This window comes from Tamandua tetradactyla, chromosome 4, assembly GCF_023851605.1.
Source record: "Tamandua tetradactyla isolate mTamTet1 chromosome 4, mTamTet1.pri, whole genome shotgun sequence".
Classification (NCBI taxonomy): Eukaryota; Metazoa; Chordata; class Mammalia; order Pilosa; family Myrmecophagidae; genus Tamandua; species Tamandua tetradactyla.
In genome coordinates, this window is record NC_135330.1 from 192,899,535 (window position 1) to 192,921,059 (window position 21,525).

Below are 21,525 nucleotides of genomic sequence, written 5' to 3' on the forward strand. Positions count from 1 at the left end.
CTTATTTGAATAATTCCTTAGGATAGAGTGAATTTTTAAATCAATAGGTACGTACTGTTTTTAAGGCTTTATGTCACCTTGCCAAATTGTCCTCCAGAAATGTTGTATTTGCTTAAGTCCTCACAAGTAGAGAATGACTTATCCATTTTCCTCCTCCCTCACTGACCAATGGGGAGAAGCAGATTTATCATTGTGGGGTTAATTCATATTTCTTAGAATAGCAGTGAATTTTGACATTTTTAATATGAATGTGAATATATTTGGCCATACATGTCTTTTGGTTATTTTTTTTAATTAATAAGTAAAGAGACAGAATTCTTAAAAGGATGTATGATTTAACTGCCTCATATTGCAAATATTTTTCCAGTTCTCATTTTCTCTTTAACTTCATTTTCAGTTTTCCCCCTTCATATAGAAAGGGATTTTGTAAAATTTTATGTGTTCAAAACTGTCAGTCGTTTTTACAAATTTCTGCCCCAGCCATCTTGCCCCAATGACTGTTCCTTTCCCAACAGTGTATAAATGAAATTAATTGATTCACAAATTTTAGTGGGGTGGCTACCTCTCAAATTTCTTCCCTTTTTTCCACCAGGAAAGCAATAGAAGAACTGCTTAAGGAGGCAAAACGTGGGAAAACCAGAGCAGAAACAATGGGACCTATGGGGTGGTAAGTTTTCGAATAATCCTCCTTAAAACTTAAAATGTTAAAATACAGCATCTTGGCTGGAGATATAAATATGTATTAAATGTGACTAGAGTGTATACAGAGGAAATCATCCAGAGGCAAGTGGTCGAGCAGTTAAACTGCAAAGGGCCCAGTGCCCAGGAACTTAAGAGCAGGAAGAAGTGGTGGAGAATATGAGTTTCATCATCCCTTTGATTTGCACATCCCCAAGGGATGTGTAGGTACCACCATGCCCAGTGACACCTGTGTGAAAGTAATATTTTTAGTCTTCATTGTTGAAGAATTTCTGCTTTGATTATAGTTTTTAGTAAATTAAAGTGAATTTGTATTTTATTTTTTAAAAATTAATTCTAACTGTAAGTATTTTGAATATATGACATTTCAGCCACATGGACTAAAGTTTACCTTTGCAAGTTTCTGTACAAAATAGAGTGTCTTAAAACTTAATAATATAAGCAAAGGATTTAACCTTAAGAATGATGTATACTCTTTTATGCACTACAGTCAGTGATTATGTTGATTATACATCTTTTAACTACAATTTTAAATGTTACTTCAGTGGAATACCCTGGGCTATTAAAAAAATAAAATGTAAAAATGGGGTAGGAGTAGAAACTAGACCTCGGAATGTGCCTCTTTTTTAGATTTGGCTTTTAGAAACCATGCACATAAAACATAAAATAAAATTAACTCAAAATGGAGGGAAAAGGCAGTCCATAAAAGTTGAGCAAATTAAAACAAATGAACCTGAATAAGTGTAGTGGATGGCTTAACCATACGTAGAGGAACTATTTCCACTGATCCAAAAACACAGCAATTTTTACTTTATTTCCTGAAGACAAAGAACTACAAAGACATTGTAAATTGTTTTCAGTCTTCTTATTGTTTGTAATAATATTGGTATTGTTATTCTGAAAGTATATTATAGTAGGATAAAGCAAATAAGTAAATATGCCAATGTTTTCAGGCACCAAGCTTTTCAGTGTGAGAGAAAATAGATACAAAAGCAAAATCTGAGTAAAAACCTATAGTCCTAAATTTGAATTGGAAATGTCAGTAGGAAGACATGTTAGATTTTTTTCCTTAAAACAGAGAAAAGCTTTTTCTAGCTGTGTTTATGGAAAAGTCCTAGAAACAATGAACTGCTCAGTAGTAGGGAGCTCCCCTACATCCAGATTGTGGTCTGTAAATACCATTTTTCACTAAAAGGCAATAATAATCCTTACAAAAATAACTGATTCCAGATTGAGGTAAGAAACATACAAGAGGAGCTAGAAAATCTTAACACAGCAAAGAGCAAAGAAACTATCAAAGACAATTGTAGTCAGGTCAGAAGAACTCAGGAGCCAGCTTGAAAAGTCATCCACTGGTCAAAGATGGGGTTATTTGATCATCAAAAATAATAGCTTTAAAAGTTCAAACACTTAAACTCTGTTAAAATCTGTGAGGTCAAAATGATCACCAAAGCAGTGAACTTAGTGATCCCCTTTTAGAGGAAGCTAGGGAACCAAATCATTATTCACAAAATTGATAAATAAAGAAGAAAAATCAAACATTTGTCCTGTTTCTGAACAAATTGTATCTCAAGTTAGCAAATAGTTGATGAAAGAAGCTTCTTTATAGAAGAATTGCAGTTAATAAATATAGAAGGCATGTAAAATATGGTTATCATCATTTGAATTCTTAACTCAATAAAAAGAAGGAAAACAATCCATTTTTTAAATGGTCATAAGATTTGAACAGACACTTCATCAAAGAAGATATAAGATTGGCCTATAAGCATATGAAAAGATCATTAGTTATCAGGAAAATGCAAATTAGAACCACAATAAATTACCACTACATACACACTATAGAATGGCTAAAATAAAATTAAGGTTGGGATGTGGAACAACTAGAACTCTCACACATGGCTGATGGAATTTTAAAATCATACAGCCATTTTGGAAAATAGCTGGCTGTTTCTGATAAGTCTACAACCCAGAATTCTTAGCATTTACCAAAGAGAATTGAAAATTTAAATCCACCCAAAATCCATACAATAATGTTCATAGCAGCTTATTCATAATAGCTCCAAATTGGAAGCAACTCAAATGTCCATCAGCTGGTGAGTGGATAAACAAATTCTGAATATATCCATAAATTCAGTGCTACTCAGCAATAAAAAGGAACAGAGCTACTGATAAACACTGCATGGATGAATCTCATAAGCATCATGCTAAGTAAAAGAAGCCAGACACAAAAAATGACACAGTATATGATTCCATTTATATGACGTTCCAGAAAAGGCAAAACTATAGGAACAGAAAACAGACCAATGGTTTCCAGGAAGTGGGGGTGGGAGGAAGGGATGGATGGATTGACTGCAGAACTTTTGAGGGTAAGGGAAATTTCTCTATCTTGATTGCAGTGATGGTCACATGACTATATATATTTGTCAAAACTCATGAAACAGTTCACTTAAAAGGATGAATTTTGTTCTATGTAAATTATACCTCAGTGTATTAGTTTGTTAAGCTATTGGAATACAAGATACCAGAAATGGAATGGCTTTTAAAAAGGACATTTAATAAGTTATAAGCTTATCGTTATAAGGCCATAAATATGTCCTAACTAAGGCAAGATTCCTTGACTCGAGGAAGGGCGATCTGGGAAGGCATGTGGCTTGTGTCTGCTGGTCCTTGTTACCGGTTCTGCTGCTTCCGGCTTCTGATGCCAGTGGTTTCCTCTGTAAGCGTCTGTGGGCCTTCACTTAGCTCCTCCGGGACAAACTCTGGGTTTCATCTCTTAGCTTAGCATCTGCAGAGGCCGGAGATTTCTTCTCTTCAGTATTTGGCTATTTCTGTGAGTTCTTGCTTAGCACTCCAGGCTATATCTTTCTTGATCTCCAAACATCTACATAGGCTCTCCTTCAGCTCTGTCATTTCTCCAGGATGTTTCCTCTTTTAAATGACTCCAGTAAACTAGTCAGGACCCACCTGGCATGTTTGGAGTCACATCTCCATCTAATCAAAAGGTCACACCCACACACCCACAACTGGGCATGTCACATCTCCATGGATATAAGTTAATCAAAACATTGAATCAGGATTAAAAGAAAGCAGCTGCTCCCACAAGATTGGATCATGATTAAAACATGGCTTTTCTACATAATAGAGTCAAGTCGACATACTCAATAAACCTGATTTAAAAAAAAAAAAAAAGAATGCTATCATTTTACAATCCCTAGTAATAGTTTGGATCTAGGCAGATGTCATCAATGGCTGCTAAATTTATCAGGTGAAAAGCTGATAGGGAAGTTTCTGATGGATCAGCTGACAGCACTTGAACTCGGTGATCAATCTTTACACAAAGAAGCAATAGGAAGGACAGCACCACCTATGAGACATCCTTATCAAAAAATGGAACCTGAATCTGGTCAAGTCTCTAGTTAGAACTACTAGTTTACAGGGACTGCAGAGAGGCAAGGAACGTGTTAAATGGTACCATAACAATGGCAATCAAAAAAATGCAGAATGTGAGGAATTCCACAGGACAAACAACCCAGTTTCTTTAATAAATTAGCTGCAAGGAGAAAAGGAGCATCCCATGTATTAATAAATTTGAGAGGTATCAAAAAAAAATGTATACCTAATTTGGGTCCTTATTCAAAAAAATTAACTATCGAAAGACTTTATGAAACAATTGGGGTATTTGATTTTGTTATCAAGGATCCAGTTTTCCAAATGTCCCAGCCAAAGGGTGTGGCTCTTCCACATGGTCTATACAGTAGCAGCCATTAAGCTCCTGTTGGTGAGAGGGAAAGAGAGAAGGAAGGCATGCTCTCTCTTTAAGAACATTTCCCAGAAGTTTCATTCACCTTTTGTACCTATACCCTTTGGTTAAAAATTAGTCTCTTGTCTCTACCTAGCTGCAAAGCTGTGATTTTAGTCTTTTTTCCCCAGACATCCTGTGCCCAAAAAATATCTGAGGTTCTTTTACCATAGAAGAAAGGATGAATGAATATTGGAGGTTAGTAGGCAGCTTCTTCCCACGAAAGAGAGAGCAGCATGTTGAAAGGGAGTAAAAGATGTAGGCTAAGTAAGATGCTCCAGATTTGTAAGAAGGTAGATCCCCTGGGGGACCAGGATGTGAAACTTAAGCATTCCTGTTCATCCACAAGACAAGAATTCCTGCTGGCATTACTATCTTTTCAACTGTCTTGTAGTAGTAGTTCTCAAACCTTTTGGTCTTAGAATCCTTTATACTCTTCAAAATGTTGAGAACCTCAAGAAGCTTTTGTTGATGTGGGTTCTGCCTTTTGATATTTATTGTGCTAAAAATGAAAACTGAGCAATATTTAAAGTATTTATTAATTCATTTTTAAATAACAGCAATAAATTCATTGCATATTAAAATAAACATTTTTTTGTGAAAAATAACCATATTTGAAAAACATGCAATGAGTAGAGTGGCGTTTTTAACATGCTTGTAGATCTTTCTAATGTCTGGCTTATAGAAGACACCTGGATCCTCATATCTGCTTCCCCATGAAATCTGTCGTGATATGTTATTGTGGTTGAAGTATATGAAGAAAACACGACCTCACAGATAGGTATTTAGAAAAGGAGGAGTATTTTAATATCCTTTTCAGAAAACTATGGATATTCTTTTGATGATATATCAAAATTTTGCCATTAACCTCAACTAGTGGTAGTTTCTTAACATTCTCATCAGTGAATGTTTCATATTGTTACCTTAAAATTCACCATTCTACCACCCCACTTTGAATGGTTCTTCTCCCATGCATGATTTTTTTTATAATTTTATGCAGAAATGTATTAACGGCTGCAAAATATTTTATCAAAAGATACACCGGTGTTAAAACCTGTGATTTTTTAGATTGTTTTGTTCTTATAAATAACACATGCAATAAAAGAAATACATTTTTAAAAGTCAGTAAACAAAAAATCTGAGACATTTTTGTCTCTCTGTGTTTAGAATGGCGTCAGGATAGCATTTTAGGAGACAAATTTTGTTATATTAAATGTTAAAAATCTCTTTTGCTTAAATTTTTACTGTTTTTCTCTGAATAAAAAAAAAATTCTTAAAGTCCTATTACAAATCTTGAAAATAAAGGCAAACATGCAAAAATAAAACTCATACTACCACACCACCAAACAATAACTGTTTCTATCATTTTAATATATTTCATTTACATTTTTTGTCTTTGTTCTTCCTTCTCTTACCGTAGCTCTCCTAAGAAACTCAGAAATGTATTGTAGTGGGTATGTGTATAAATGGGCTCTCTTCTCTTGGGTTTCTCATCATAAATTTAGAAGGACTTGGTATCATTTTACACTTGAAACTTTTTTTAAGTGATTTAGTAATCTTCAAAATTATTCTTTGTTAAAATGAATGTATATTTATCTCGTGCATATCATACAGTTTATCTTTCCATGTTACAATATTTCCATCTAAAAAGCATATAAGTTGTTTCAGGGTTTGCTCTTTGAATATGTCTTAAGGAACAAAATTGAGTATAAATCTCATTATATTATAATATTAAATAATATATTATAAATTCTTAGGGGTATTCTTATAAATCAGATGGCTATGTCAAAATGGAGTAGTGGTACATAATGGGATGCACTATACACTTACTTTGTCTCATGAGCTGTGCAGAATTACCTGATTCTGCATGCTCCTATACCAGTAAAGTTATTTTAGTTTCTACTAATGGAAAATAATCCATTTCTGACCCATAGAAATAAAAAATCATTTTACTCACCACGTATTTGTAGGATGTTATTCCTTATGATTGACCAGGATGAAAGCTGAAGTCCCAGATAGACTGAGGTCAACATTAGGACACAAGTAATTAATATGTGTAATGTCCCCTGCATGACTTTGTAACATTGTGCATTGGTCCTCTTGAAAATATTGCTTCACTGTGTTATGAAGACCTTCCATTGTATATTGCATTATACAATGAAAAATACTTTTATAAATATCTGATCTTAAGAGAAAAGTTTTAAATATTAGAAACCTATCAGGTTCACAGTTTCCCAAAATTTTATTCTCTCTTGAAATTTCAGTTTTATCATTGGCAGAAAATACTGGGAGCTCTTTCCTTGACCAGCTTACCCAGGTCTGAATTACCAGCTATTTCACCTTGCCACTCAAACAGCTGTGACAACCACCAGACTATACAAGCAGCAGAAACACTTTATACATACTTCCCACTTCATCACACACAATATGAAAGAGAGTGATACTCAGAAGTCAATATTTAATGAAATTAATCATTCTCCTGCTTCATCAAGAATATTCTTAGGTAAAACTGGCCTGCTTTTTTTGCATTTCAAGTGCGTGGCAGTAAAGAATGCAGTGGCTTCTAATGCAATTTTGGGCTCCACTGCCCTGATTCATGCCACAGGTTTACTCATTACTGCCTATTGCACCCATCAGTGGAGATGTCAACCCTAGGTGAAAAAGCAGACATCAAAACTGAAAATAGTTTTACTCTTGTAGATACCCTTCTGAGATCTCAGCAAATCCCAGGGGAACACAGACCACACTTTGAGAACCACTGTTCTAAAGAGACTCCAGCCAGTAGAACAAAACAAGAAAAAATAATGAAGCAGAAACATTGGAAAGGAATAGACAAAAGGGTCATTAGTAGATGTTAGGATGTCTATGTTCAGCACAAGATAAACATTTAAAATACTATAGTCATTTTTGCCAGCAATAGCCAATTAAGAAATATAATGAGAAAACAGTGGTCCTATACATAACATGAAATATCTACAAATAATCTAAGAAATTATAAGCCTCCAAAAAGAAAATGACAAATCTTATTTGAAGGATAAAAAAGAGTAAAATGAATGGGAAAATATATCATGCCTCTGGATGGGTAGACTAGATATTTTAATGCAAACCCAGTCAAACTCCTAACAAGAATTTTTAACAGAATTTGAGAAAAGCAATTCTAAATTCATGTAGGAGATCTAAGTGCTCACAAACAACTGAGGGTTGTTTTTTTTCCCCAAATTTAAATCTTTTTCTCATTCTCCAATGTTAATCAAAAATGGAACGTTGTATAGTTACATTAATTTTTTTTGGAAGGAATCATAAGTAACCATTAATGATAATTTAATTTGGTTCTGGGAAACAGACAAACCCTTTCCCCCTCTCATACCCTCCCCTAAGCATCCTTCTCTACACAAACGTACATGCACAAGCTTCTCTCTTTTTCTCTCTCTTTCTCTCTCTCTATCTCGTTATCTATCTGTCTACCTATATATATATATAGAGAGAGAGGGAGACAGACAGACAGATACACACACATAATATAAATTTTTAGCCAAACAATTTGAAAGTTAATTATAGGCATCATGGTACTTAACACCTAAATTCCTCAGCCTGTGACTCCCAAAGACATTCTCATATATATTCTTTTATAGATGTTGCTTTCTGTTTGTTTTAAAGGTAGAACCAGAATCCAGTCAAGAAAGTCCCACATTCTGGACTTGTCTGATGATGTTTTCCTGATTAGATATAGGTTAAACGTTTTGGCAAGAATATTACATACATATTGATGCATCAGGTCAGGAAGTCTTAATGTCAAGTTGCCCTACCGTTAGTGATCCTGTGCCTTGGTTAAGGTGACCACCAGATCTCTCCATTATAATGGTACATTTTTTCAACTAAGAGATTTGGGTAGGGGGAGTGAGAATTAAGAGAGTATTGCATTCTCAGGTACAATAATATTCTATAAATTTATAATAATTAAATTTTATAAATATAAGTAATTAAATTACTATGGAATTAGTGCAAGAATATACAAATTAGTGGGAAAGAATAGAGAATCCACATTAGAGACCCACAATATATAAAATTGAACATATGATAAACATGGTCATTTATATTGGTGGAGAAGGGATGGATTATTCAAGAAATGGTGATAGTATAATTGAATACCCATCTATAATATATAAAATTTAATTCCAGGAGGACTAAATATACAAAACAAATTAGGAATTTATTAGAAGAAAATATAGGCTATTTTTATAATATTTGCGGGGTGGATAAGAACCTTCCTTAGGCACAAAACCTAGAAACTCTAAATGAAAAAAACTAGCAGGTCTGACTATAATGATAGTAAACTTCTGTAAGGAACAAGATAACATTTATAAAGTTAACTTGTTAAAAGATAAGTTACAGACTTTCTACATATGACCGAAAAAGGACTACTACTTGAATATTGAAAAAGTCCCCACAAACCAATTTGTAAAAAGAGAACCATGACTTAGATATATATTTTTTCAAATCCAAAATATTAGTGGCCAATAATAAGTACTTAGTAAGTGCTAGGCACTATTCTAATACTCAGATATGTTTGTAAACAAAATGGCAGAGATTCCTGCCATTTCTTGGAACTTAGGTATTTATTCTTGAGTTAAATAGGAAGATATTTTTTCCACCCATCAGACTGGCAAAAATTAAGAAGATTGAAATCTTGTGTAGGCAAAGATATACAGAAAGGGGCACTTTTTTATCCTGCAGTAGGTACGGTGAATTGCTCAATGTGTGGCAATTTCGCAAATGTGAAATCACAGTTATGCTCTGTGCCCTTTCATCCAGCATCTCCACTTATAATAGTCTCTCTTACAGAAATACTCATAAATGTGCACAATGCTGTTAAATACAAAATTACTGTAGCACATTTTTTTCTTTTTTTTTATTGTGATAAAATAACGTATACAAAAAATAAATAAATTTCAAAGCACACCACAACAGTTTGTTGTAGGACATATTTCAGAGTTTGGTATGGGTTACAGTTCTGCAATTTTAGGTTTTTCCTTCTGGCTGCTCCAAGATGCAGGAGACTAAAAGAAATATCAATATAATGATTCAGCAGTCATACTTATTTGTTAAATCTATCTTATATGCTATTACTCTGCCTTCCGATCTTTCTCCCAGTCTTCGGGGTATTCAGACTATGCCCATTCTAACTTTTTCTTGTTGGAAAGGGCTGTCGACAATGTGGGATAGGAGGATGGAACTGGTTAATGTTCTAGAGAGGCTGACCTCTCTGGGTTTCAGGACTTATCTGACCTAGGAGTCCATCTAGAGGTTGTAGGTTTCTGGAGAGTAATCATAGTGCATGGAACTTTTGTAGAATCTCAGATAAAGTTCTAGGTGTTCTTTAGGGTTAGCAGAAGTGGTTTTGGTTGAGGTTTGGCAAACCATGATAAGCAATATCTAGCTGAACCTTGGGTAAGAGTAGACTCTTGACTTTGAATTCTCTCAGCCACTAGTACCTTATGTGTTACAACTTTTTTCACCGATTTGATCAGGAAGGCATTGCCGATTCCACAGTGTAGTACATTTTTGATAGTAAAAAATTGTAAACAATCCATGTGTCCATTGATAAGGAGATGGTTAAGTAACTTCAGTACATCATACTATAGAGTACTAAAAATTTCTCAAAAATATGGGGTAGAGCTATATGAATTGTTGTGGGAAATGTTTATTATAATATGTGAAAAAATGAGTTGCTGGTCAATGTGTATAAACACTACATTGGCTAGGCAGTGGGGAGGAAGTAGAACCTTACAAGTGCATAGAGAGCGAAGATATACCTGTCACAGTAATCTCTCATAGAGCAGAGAGTAGGGAGGAGGGTATGGACGAGCACCTATTATCCTCTGTTGTTGGATATTTTATAGCACTATACAAGCTTATATTATATTTAAAACTTATTAATAAAGTTTTTTAATGAGGAAAAAAAATTCCGTTGAGAATTTTTAAAAATGGAGGACTCCTTACTTCAGCCTAGAAAATTCTGATGGAAAAGTTTAAGATGAGTCCTAGAGATTTTTTAAAGCTCTCCAGAAGATCTTGATTATCAAACAAGTTTGGGAATTACTACGCAAATCAACCATGTGGAAAACTTTATTGCTTTAAAAATAAAAAGAAAATTTATCTGTTCTTCTCTCTTTGCTTAGTTTTCACCTTTTGACTTTTTGTCTGTGCTGTTGTGGAAACAGGAATGTTTGGGTACTCTTTAACCTGAATTCTTACTGGCCAGCCTCGGCTCTGGAAGGAGGGCTGGCCAAGAGCTGCCAGGTCTTGCATCCGCTCCCTACCTAAGGCCACCACCAAAAGCATCTTGACCATCCATGTTCCTCCAGGGAGAACATCTTGTTTTTCATGAATTTAAATGAATGTTTTACATGTGTATATAAATAAAAACTTTTAGCCATTAGTCCAAATGGTGCCCAGGCTTAACTGCAGATTTGGAATCACCTGGGAGCTTCGAAAGAATACCAGTACCAGGGTCTCCCCACCAGAAATTATTAGTTTTGGATGTGGCCAGGGCATTGGAATTTTTAAAAGATGGCTAGGTGTTTGTAATGTGCAGACACTTTTGAAAACCACACACTAATCACTTTTTCTTTTTAAAAAAAAAGATACTAATCTGCTGTATAAAATTCGGAGAATCTACCTACCTTACACAGGGCGAATAGCTTCCTCTCCATGGGGGTAGCCGTGCTGTCCCACCAAGCTGTCCCAAGACTGAGCCCCTTGTCTGTTTACCTCTTTGGACAGTTCTTAAAGGAGTAGGAAAGCTGTCACTTTCCAGTAGGCCATGATCTCTTTTTTTCTAAGCATCTAAAAGACCTTCATATTTGCTTTAATTTTAAAATAGAACTACAGTGAATATGACATGTTTTCTTCTTTTGAGTATTCCATTAAAAAAAATCTTAGTGTGGTAGTTGAGCAGTTGCCAGAAAGAGTTGCTGAATTAAAGAAAATGATAGTGTGATGCCATTTTTTATTTAATAAATAAAAAGACCATTTGGTGCTATATATTTCCTTAGATATATTTCAGCAAAAGAATCTCTTTAGAGACTGTTCTTGAGGAGGCCTCAGGGAAGCTGAAATACTGGCCCATCTGACTTTCTTTTAGTCAGCGTAAAGGAATGTATAATCATGAATTTCAGAAACATGCCCAGCTTCATCATCTACATAACCATTTTTATTCTGGTCATATTTACTCTAGTTTATCTATAGCCCAATATAATTATTTTTTTGGTATGTTGTATGGCAGGGGTCACATTTCATTCTTTTTTCCATGTGAGTATTCCCTTATTGTAGCATCATTTGTTGAATTTTAATTTTTTGGTTTGATTTTTCATTTGTTTTTGCTTGTTTGAAAAGTGCATGGGCTGGGGATTGAACCCAGCTCTCTTGCATAGCAGGCAAGAATTCTACCACTGAACTACCCTCACACCCCCAGCCCAATATAATTTTGAAGTCTATTATTATGGAACCGCCTCTTACACTTTGAAAGCTTGTACTTTGTTGTAAAAAGTCCAGAAGACTGGATTTGAGAGAAAATGATTCTTCAATTTTTTTTAACCCAGTTTTTTAAGGACAATGACATTTAGGGTGCTTTCTGTTTTGGTTTGGAGCCAATCTGATAATAAGGTGACAGATCACCCACATTGTATTTCCATTTCTTGTAATTAGCTTTTGATTATTGAAGAGCAGTTAATTTCTGTAGTCTTTATCTAGGCATGTGTCTTTTCATTCAGCTAAATATTTGCTGAACCCCAGTAGGTAGGTTAAGAGGCCACACCCAGGCCAGACACCAGGCAGCAGTAAACTGGTCTTCACAGTTGTTAATCCACTGGCAGATCCAGACATGTGAACAGGTATTCACAACACAGCATGACAGGTTTCCTGCATTAGAACGCATGGTCAGGGAGGAAGGTGATGCTCTTGGCAGTATTTCAAGGCCACAGAGATCCAGTTAAGGAGTATGGAGCCCAAAGAGGTTTCCCTCCCCTCCCCCACTCCTTCCTGCACCCACACCCATTGGCGGGATTGAAACTTTGCTCTCTTGTCTCTAACTTAATGCTCTTTGTACACCACCACCTCTGTTATGTGGATTTTATCTGATAATACACCCAGATGTCAATGTTTACTGCTCCTGCTTCCCGCATTCCTTTCATGTTTGGTTATGAAATTGAATCTGAGAGCCCTAATATGTTACTGTTGAATCACATATCTATGCAAATGATTTGTGCTGCTAAGAAACAGGAAGCAAAGAAACATATCCTAGTAGGCTATCCCATTAAACCAGTGTGTATATATCTTCTACTGCACTTTATCTTCTTCCTGCACCTTCTGCTACCTTCAGCATTCTCCTGAAGAGCCTTAGTCCATAGACAGCCTGAGGTTTATATGTGTAAGCGCTAGTGGACCTAGCGTAATGCCTTGCATATAGATGATTCTCAGATTTTTTGGAAAATCAATCAATATTATATATAAATACTTTTATTACTTTTAGGTATAGTGTTGGAGAGAGAGTGCCTCAGGACCATTGTATGCAGAGTAATTAAGGGTTAGTGATTGTGGGGATTATCACACCATAAAAAAATTCCTCAGGTGGCCACTCACTGTGGCTTCGCATCATCAAATTATAAACCATAGCACCAGGCGTGGTTATGGGAGTTGTGGTGGTATTAAACAGTGTAATGAGTTGTAACCAACCACAGCCACAAGAGAAAAGACATTACCCTTGTTTGATGGAGAGCTGGGAACATGTCGTGGTCCTGCCTTTGTCTATCTAGAAATGTACTTTAGGCCAACATCTATGATCATACAAAAAGGTTTGCAAAATGGAGGATGATTGTTTCCTGTTGCGTAAATGGATAGGGGCGTAGAATAAAGGAGTGAAATGGAGTCCTGGGAATAATGCAAGAGTCCTTGTTTCTATGATCCTGAATCCCCTATCCCTAACCATAAAAATAAAAATAATCTCCCAATGCCTTGTAATACTCCACAAATCTCAAAGTCAGCTGTGTTTGAGAGATTCTCTGCCTTTACCCTTGTCTGTGTCAGTGAAGCTCTGGGCTCTCCGGTGTGGCCGGTCATTCTTAGCAGACCTGCCACGATTTACATTCTATACTGGATGAAGGAGCTTCAGGCACAAGTGTGCTTAACAAGCTTTCTTTCATGAAGTGCTCTGTTAGCTGGCCATATTGTTAGACTTCTGCGTGGCTTTCTCTATTCTTCAACTTCTGGTGCACGAGTACAGAGATGGAAAGGTAGACTGTGGGTCAGACTTCCTGTTTTCATTCCAAGTTCCAACACCTACTGGCTTGAGCTCTTGGATGTTTCTCTACCTCTCTGCTTTTCTTCATTCATAACATAGTTCATGGATGTAAAGATGAAACAATATAACATTAATAATGTGATGGCCCAGTCAATGCTTTATAAATGTTAGCTTAATTGTCATGAAACTATTTCAGAAATAAAAGTACCTAGCCTAAATCTGTTGAATGCTAGTTACTACAATGTCTACCCTTCAGCAGTAAAGTGACAAAAGTATCAAGATCAGAAAAATCTTATTCCATTTAACTTTCCCTTTCTGTTCTCTAGATTTGTTTTAAGTTTCCTGTTTGTATTGGTTTCCCTTTGGCTGCTGTAAGAAAGTACCACAAGCTGGGTGGCTTAAAATACAGAAATGCATTCTCTCACAGTTCCGGAGGCTAAAAGTCTAAAATCAAGGTGTCTGTGGGGTCATGTTCCCTGTTGTAGGCTCAAGTGAAGACTCCTCACTTCTTCCAGCTTCTGGGGGCCCAGTTTTCCTTGGCTTGCAGCAGCATTACTCCACTCTCTGCCTCCATCTTCACACGGCTTTTCCTTCTGTAGCTGTGTTTATGTGTCTCTTCTATAAGGACACCAGCCATGGTGGAGTAGGGTAACCCTACTCCAGTGTGACCTCATCTTAACTTGATTCCATCTGCAAAGACCCTATTTCCAAATAAGGTCACATCCACAGGTACCAGAAGTTAGGACACAATTCAACCCCTAACCTTAGTTTTCATAGGTTTAGTGTGATTACTTCAAGGAGCAAGTACCTTAGTTTTGCAAAATAAATCAAAATCAAGAGGGAGGGAGGGAGGAAAGGCTTACAATCCTAGCCCTGGTTAATCTTAGTTTCTCTAATGCCAGATTTTCAAAGGGATCTCCTTCTCACCAGCTATGTAGAACCCTTCCTTGGCAGCTTCTTGACTGTCTGACAGATTTGGAAGTGAAGGAAATTGCTTCAGCAGTTTTAACCAGTCCTACAAGATTAAGGGTTTTATATCTGTTTATGCTCATCTTAAATTTGGCTCTTCCTACATGAGTTAGTACAACTTACTAGTACTAAAAATAAAAATAACTGGCCAGGGTGAGAAGGCTGACATTGAGCAGGCTGGAGCCATGAGAGCAGCCACCTGGCAAGGTGCCCTGCTTGACCCTTACCCAGCACGTCTTCCTGGGCATTGCCAGCAACATACACATTGCCACCCTTGAGCAGTCCGAGTCTGTGTTCTCACTACAGGGCTCAGGTTTTTATCTCAGTGCTTATGTGGGAAAAGACTTTTCAGTGGCTCAGTATACCAGCTTCTAATCTCCAGTACAGAAAAAAATGCAATAAGAAATAAGACAGATCATTGAAAGGGAATGATTTCCTAATGTTAGCAGAGTGGTTTTCAAAAGGGTTAGCATACCTAGTTTAAACAAAAATCTTAAAACTGGAAGGGACCTTAGAAGCCACCTGCCTGCCTCAGCCTCTAGCTTTACATCTGAGAACATGTTAAAAAACTCACATTATAAATGTGGAATAGCCTGGTGTCAGTGGAGCATTGAGGTGGCCTGGAAAGGGAAACTTTCAGGTGAATTCTAACCATTTTATGAACTTTTTGCAAAATATCTCATTAATTTTTCTTGATGGCTCAGTTTTGTTTTGTTTTCAATTACTTTTCATTGAGAAACATCAGATATTCTTCTCTGCTCTTGATTAACTTATCACAAGTAATTTGAGATTTGAGGGTAATATTATGAGTTGCCATCTTGGAAAAGCTTCAAATTTATGAATTTTTGTGAGGATTATGTGCACTATTTTTTCATGAAGAGAGTGAATAATCATGTAGGTCCATGATCCTTTGTCTAAAACCCTTAGGTCCTGATAGGTTTCTAGATTTGTATATTTTCTGATTTTAGAAGGCCAATACAGCACATACAGTGTATACTAGGAACACCCCTGGTAGGGCTCATTCAACATATTATCATTTCTTTTGCAAAACATATGAATGCTCATACTAAATGAGGTCAGTACTATATGTTAGTAGCCCTGTGTTGGGTCAGACCACGTCTTGCTGCCGAATGAATTTTGTTGTCATTATAAAAAGAAACTTGGTCTAGGGAGCTTTTTAAGATTTGAAATTGTAGCTATGAAAGTACGGTACTGTAGGTAACATTTATGATCATCTCACTAAATGCCCACAATTACTTTATGGGGAAACAGATACACAGAGAAGTTAAGTAACTTGCCGATGGGCACACAGCTAATAAATGTAGAGCTGGGATATGAACCCCAGCCATAAAGATACTAGAGGCTAGCATTGACTAAGTATCTTTTATGTATCGGGCATGGTCCTAAGCATTTTGCGTGTTCTCACTCATTTGAGTCACTCCGACACCTTTAAGATAGGCACAGGATCCACATTTAACAGATAAGATATAATGGAGTTTTTACAGCATGTCCAGGGTCTGTGTTGAGAAGGTATGGTTCCAGTACATGCAGGCTTGGCCATTGTACCACATTGTATGGCTTCTTAGCAGTTAAGCAACTGGCTGTGAGATTCTGCAAAAGAAATCACTCCATTATAGGCCAGAGTGGTCTCTTCTGATTGACTTGCTCATACATCAGCTTTGATATTGTTCGCCTTAGACTCTGACATAGTCAGTGCAGAATTTATAACTTTCTTATACCAAATAATTTATTAAATGTGCCTTTGCATCTGCTTGTGTCTACCTGCCCCCTCTCATTGCTCTGCCTGATTCACTAATAGAGCATGAATGCACACTCATCATCATTTCTAAATTGTGTGCTGGACATTTGGGAGAGTCTGACTTTCAAAGCCCAATAAGCCACGTCCTCTCCCAGCCATTCTTGACTTCTCACCTTGAATAGAATCCCATGCACACCCCATATTAAATATTGTATCTTTGATTTAGAGAGAGATGTAAAGTCCTGCATAATACCAGTCTTCATGTGAAATTTATTATAGAAAATTATATGTTCTCTGAATAATGCTTTTGGTTAATATGTTGAGTAAGTGAGTCATACTGCCAGTTGAAAGATAAGAAAAATCTTCTCTGACACTATCCTACCTCTTTGGCATCAACTCTGCAGTTCCCTAACGCGAGAATTGCTTCACTCATCTCAGATAGGCATATGGGTTCAAAAATGATCTTACACTAAAGCTAGCAAAATGGAGTGAAATTCCCCAAAGGTTTTGTTTTGACAGCCTACATTATTGTTACCTCTGATAATAGTCACCTTTCCTCATTTGTTTAATCCAGACAGTTGACTAGTTTTATTGGCACTAAAATTGCCTGCTCAAATGAAAGCAGTCCCGAATTCTTCTGTAGCTTGCTATTTTTCACCAACCATTCTTAGCCTTATCTATCCGTAAGATATAGGAGTTCTCTTTACTCATAAAAATGATTCTGCCTCAATGTTAACACTGGGCCACAGTGGGCAGTGAGGAGCACTCCCCACACATTCAGTGTTGAAGAGTGGTTCCTTCGCACAGCACCCTGCTGGTTTGGAACACATCGTTGCGTAGTACTCTTCTGAATCATTGAGTAGCCACTGCTCTGGTTCAGACATCTTCATCAAAGCAGAGCCTAACTGGGCCATACCTTCCTAGGTCAGTGAAAGAGAAACTTATTGCCCTTTCCTTAAATACTCTTCCTTATGCCCAGAAGTGTCCTACAGTCTGTTTGCCTACAGGAGATATAAATGGCTTTGCCTGAGAGTACTGAGAGCCTATCACTGGGGCACAGTCCTGTAGGACTACAGCAAGTTAAAGAATTCTTTACCCCCAGGACTTGCAGGGCTGTTGTTTATTTTTTCCCTTTACCCTGTGTTACAGCCTATCTCTGCTCTTAATCTCATTCCTCTGGCCATTAAACTCCAGTGTCACCATTGCCGCTTCAAAACATTCCCACTGCTTCTGCTGTCCTTTGTTCACCATATTTCTTTTTTCCCATGTTCTTGTTCACTCCACTGTCATTTCTCCTGGCCAGGGCGTTGCCCTGGCACAGCATAGTGGGTGTAACCCTTGATTCTTCGTGGGTGTTTTTTTTTGTCTATGGACACTCAAGAGCTGCTTCTTTGCAGCAGAAAATATTTTCTCTTTTTTTCCTCCTTTCACTTCCAGACTCAGTGCCATTCTCGTGACTGTTTAATACTTTTATACTGAACTAGACTACAAAATTACAGCACTGTTGGTGACTGTTGGCATTCCCCTCCCAAAAGTTTACTTTCTGAGTGTGAGGGTACCCATTATATGTTGGACCTATAAGAACCAGAGGAATTAAAAACAAAGTCTGGGTTCCCTTACATGATGTCTACTCCAAAACATGATTCCATAACCTCGTGATTTGTGCCCATGTCTGTTGTGTGCAGATTCTTGTCTTTTTCTTTAAACACTCATCCTCAATTATGACAGCTTAAAAACTTGCAGCTAGGCCTATTTGGAATGATGGACATACATGTTTTGGTAATGGCTGGTGGTGATGGTAGCATGACATTGTGAACATAATTATAGCACTGAAATATATATATCTGAATGTGGTTAAAAGGGGAAATATTATATTGTATATATGTTATTAGGATAAAAAAATTAAAAATCCATGAAACTGCACTATACAGTGAACCCTAAGTTAAACCGTGGACTATAGTTAATAGTACAGTTATGAAAATGTGCTTTCACCTATTGTAACAAATGTACCACACTAATGCAAGGTGCTAATAATAGTGTGATAGATGGGAATCCTGTATTTTATGCGTGATTTTTCTGTAAACCCAAAGTTCTCTATTAAAATTCTTTTTTAAAAAAAAGAAATTACAGCATTGTTGGGTGCTGGTGGATTTATTTTGAAGTATAGTGTGGGAGTATACTTGGTGTTCCACTTCCATGGGGTAGAATAACTAACTCTGCTTCATGCTTGAAAGCTAAAAGTTTGATGTAAAGATGGAGATTGTAGGAACCTACGTTCATTTTTGTCTAATACTGAATAATATGATTTGGGCAGTCAGCACCCTCGTAAACTAGCCCATCATGTGGCAGACTGCTCAAGGCATGTAAATAAACAATCTAAGTAGGTACATCTTTCTTCTGGGTGAATTTGAATCAGGAGGCTATTTAATACACACCATCCAGAAATTCACCCAGAGGATAGATGTGTGTGATGCTACCTGAGGAGCACAGGATGGAGTCCTATACAGAGAGCTTGAAAGTTTTTAAGAAGTAAAAGAAGATTTATGGGTTCTTTAGACAATTTTTATTTAGCTCCTATATTCAAGATATAGCAGGTTAATGCTTTTTTCTTCCTCAGGAAGAAAATAATACTCTTTTGTAGTAAAAAGCCCTAATAAGTCAAATTTGGGACACATATTACAGTCAACTCAGACTATTATTTAAGGAAAAAGTATTAATTTTAAATTATTGAGTTAATTTGCAATGTCACTAATACCTGTACGTTTAAACTGCAGTGGAAAAGTTAGTCCCTCAAAAAAGAAAGCTTTAAAGCATTCAGATAAGGTTTGGTTAGTTTGTCTTAGAAATTAAGTGTCTTGATTTTTCCTCTTGTACTCAGAGTTTACACTAGGTGGCATGCAAGGAAAGCTGAACAAATCCAGAAACTTGGTTCTACAGGCAACAGAATTCTCTGGCACTAAACACATTCAGTGGATTCAATTTTGTAGTTAGCTTATTTTATTTGATTGTTTTCCTTTCTTCCCCCCAGGATGAAGTGTCCTCTTGCTGGTACAAATAAAAGATTTCTAATGAACACAATTAAGAACACATTGCCCCCTCATAAAGAGCAAGACCATGAACAAAAAGAGAGCAATAAGGAACCTGCCAAGAACCAGAACCAGAAAGAAGAACACCCAAAGAAGCACCGAGCCCATCCATACAAGCCCAGCTACCAAGCGCGAAGTAGAGTTAGTTATTCTCCCCCACGGAAGCGGAACACCAAGGAGAAGCATGGAAAGCATTCAAGCAAACGATGAGATGCAATGAAGCAGCAGCAAGACTGTGACAAGCAGTGAATGCTGTTAAACTTGGGAATAGGGGACATGTAGCTTTCTTTAAGCAGAGAGGTTATTGAGTACAGGTTTTTAGCTGGCAGAGAAATACCCAAGAATGGTTTTTCCAGTAGATCCTTTGTTGTTATTTTTTAAGAGGGTGTTGGTGGCCAGCAAAATGACCTGGTGATTCTTCAAAGATATTAGTACTAAAGGACTGGTCTGAAGATGTTTGGGCAGGTTTGAGTTCCTTCAGCAGTGTAAAATACAAATGTATTGTTTTTATTCTGTCTTGTTTGGAAACATTTCAAAGTAAGCAAAGCTAGAATTTAAATTAAAAAGTTTTCAGAGATTGATAAAACTAGTTCTGATTTTTTTATATACTACAATTGTCATTTCTTAGAATTTCTAAAAAATAAAACACTTGTACATTGTATACTTTACTATTTGGGTGTCACATTTAAAATTTAGAAATCACTTGGTCAGTAACCATATTTATGAAAAGTTATAACCCTTCAAGGGCTAGGAATTGACCAAGCAACTCGATGATAGTTCTCTATTTGTTTTCCTTTATGTGAACAGTATGGGACATTTTCAAAGTAGCTTTGGATTTAGTGCTCCATATCAATAACCAGAGGTGAAAAATCGACTCTGGTGTTTCTGCCTGCGAAACTCTTTCCTGAATGTGACAGTGTTTCTATATTTAATTTTGAGGAGAATTTGTGGGTTTTAAGAGGTACTTTTAAAAGGAATCTAAAAAAGTTAAAATTAGCATGATCATTTTAATGCTTTATCTTGGTTAGCAGAAGGCCTATGATACCACTCTTAGTATAGCTGCTTCAAAATTCTTAATTTTAAACAAAAGGGCATTTACAATGCTTTTGTTGTTGTTGTCACATATTGGCGTGAATCTATTTCAACATAAAATTCCAAACCTTTCAGACCTGTATCCTTCCCTTCATCCTCAGCAATGTCACCAAGTACTATCCTCCTCAGTCCACAAAAGGAAGAAGAATCTCTCTCTCAGTCTTCTCCCCAGTTTTCCAAAGCATTTGAGCTTATGCCTGGCTGCTCTCAGATAATCACTCTGCCACAGCCATGCTCCCAGCTTCCCAGCAGCCAAGAAAAGCCCTTTCTACGATCTAGAAATGAGCACATCCAAAAGACTAGTTCTGGGGTATAAAACATAACCAGAAGAGACCATCTATCACTTCCCCCGACCCCAGGTTCCTCTGCCACACCCCATTCCGCTTTCAGCTGAAAGCCTAGGAGAGACAAACTGAAAGCATTCTCACTTTATCCAACTCCTTCTACACCCAGAATCCTAGGAATTTGTCCTATTACTTTGCACCAACACACAGTCCTTTCATATGCACAAAAGGAATTGTGTGTCATTAACAAATCTAGTTATACATCAGCCTATATTATTTGTGCTAAATTTGAAATCTTTGTATTTAAACATCTATTGGAGATAGCAGAGTCTGTGCAGTAAAAATAAAGCTGAATTGAATCATTTGTTCATGTCCTCTGTGTTTATAACAAACTGACAAGTTCATGTTCCTTTAAAAAGGGATGATTAGAACTGGTACTTTTTTATACTCATAAATACAGTTGAGGGAAGCTTTAGCCTGCTTATACTTAACCTCTATTCTGTAAATTGTGTTAAAGAACAAGAGACTTATAAATTCAT

The 21,525-nt window shown here is 36.6% G+C and overlaps 1 protein-coding gene, 1 long non-coding RNA gene and 1 other non-coding gene across 3 annotated transcripts in view; 2 read left to right on the plus strand and 1 right to left on the minus strand.

Annotated features, from left to right (window-relative positions):
• LOC143681684 (uncharacterized) overlaps positions 1-21,525 on the plus strand; it is a 234,409-nt gene that overhangs the window by 94,324 nt on the left and 118,560 nt on the right. The gene's annotated exons all lie outside the window — the stretch shown is intronic.
• LOC143681683 (protein POLR1D-like) lies at positions 593-20,196 on the plus strand. The gene is made up of 2 exons (XM_077158930.1): positions 593-667; positions 19,553-20,196. Exons 1-2 carry the CDS (start codon positions 651-653, stop codon positions 19,818-19,820), a joined length of 285 nt encoding a protein of 94 aa, XP_077015045.1. The 5' UTR covers positions 593-650; the 3' UTR covers positions 19,821-20,196.
• Positions 11,892-11,964, minus strand: TRNAS-GCU (transfer RNA serine (anticodon GCU)). Its single transcript has one exon. It is a non-coding gene; the product is annotated as a tRNA-Ser (tRNA).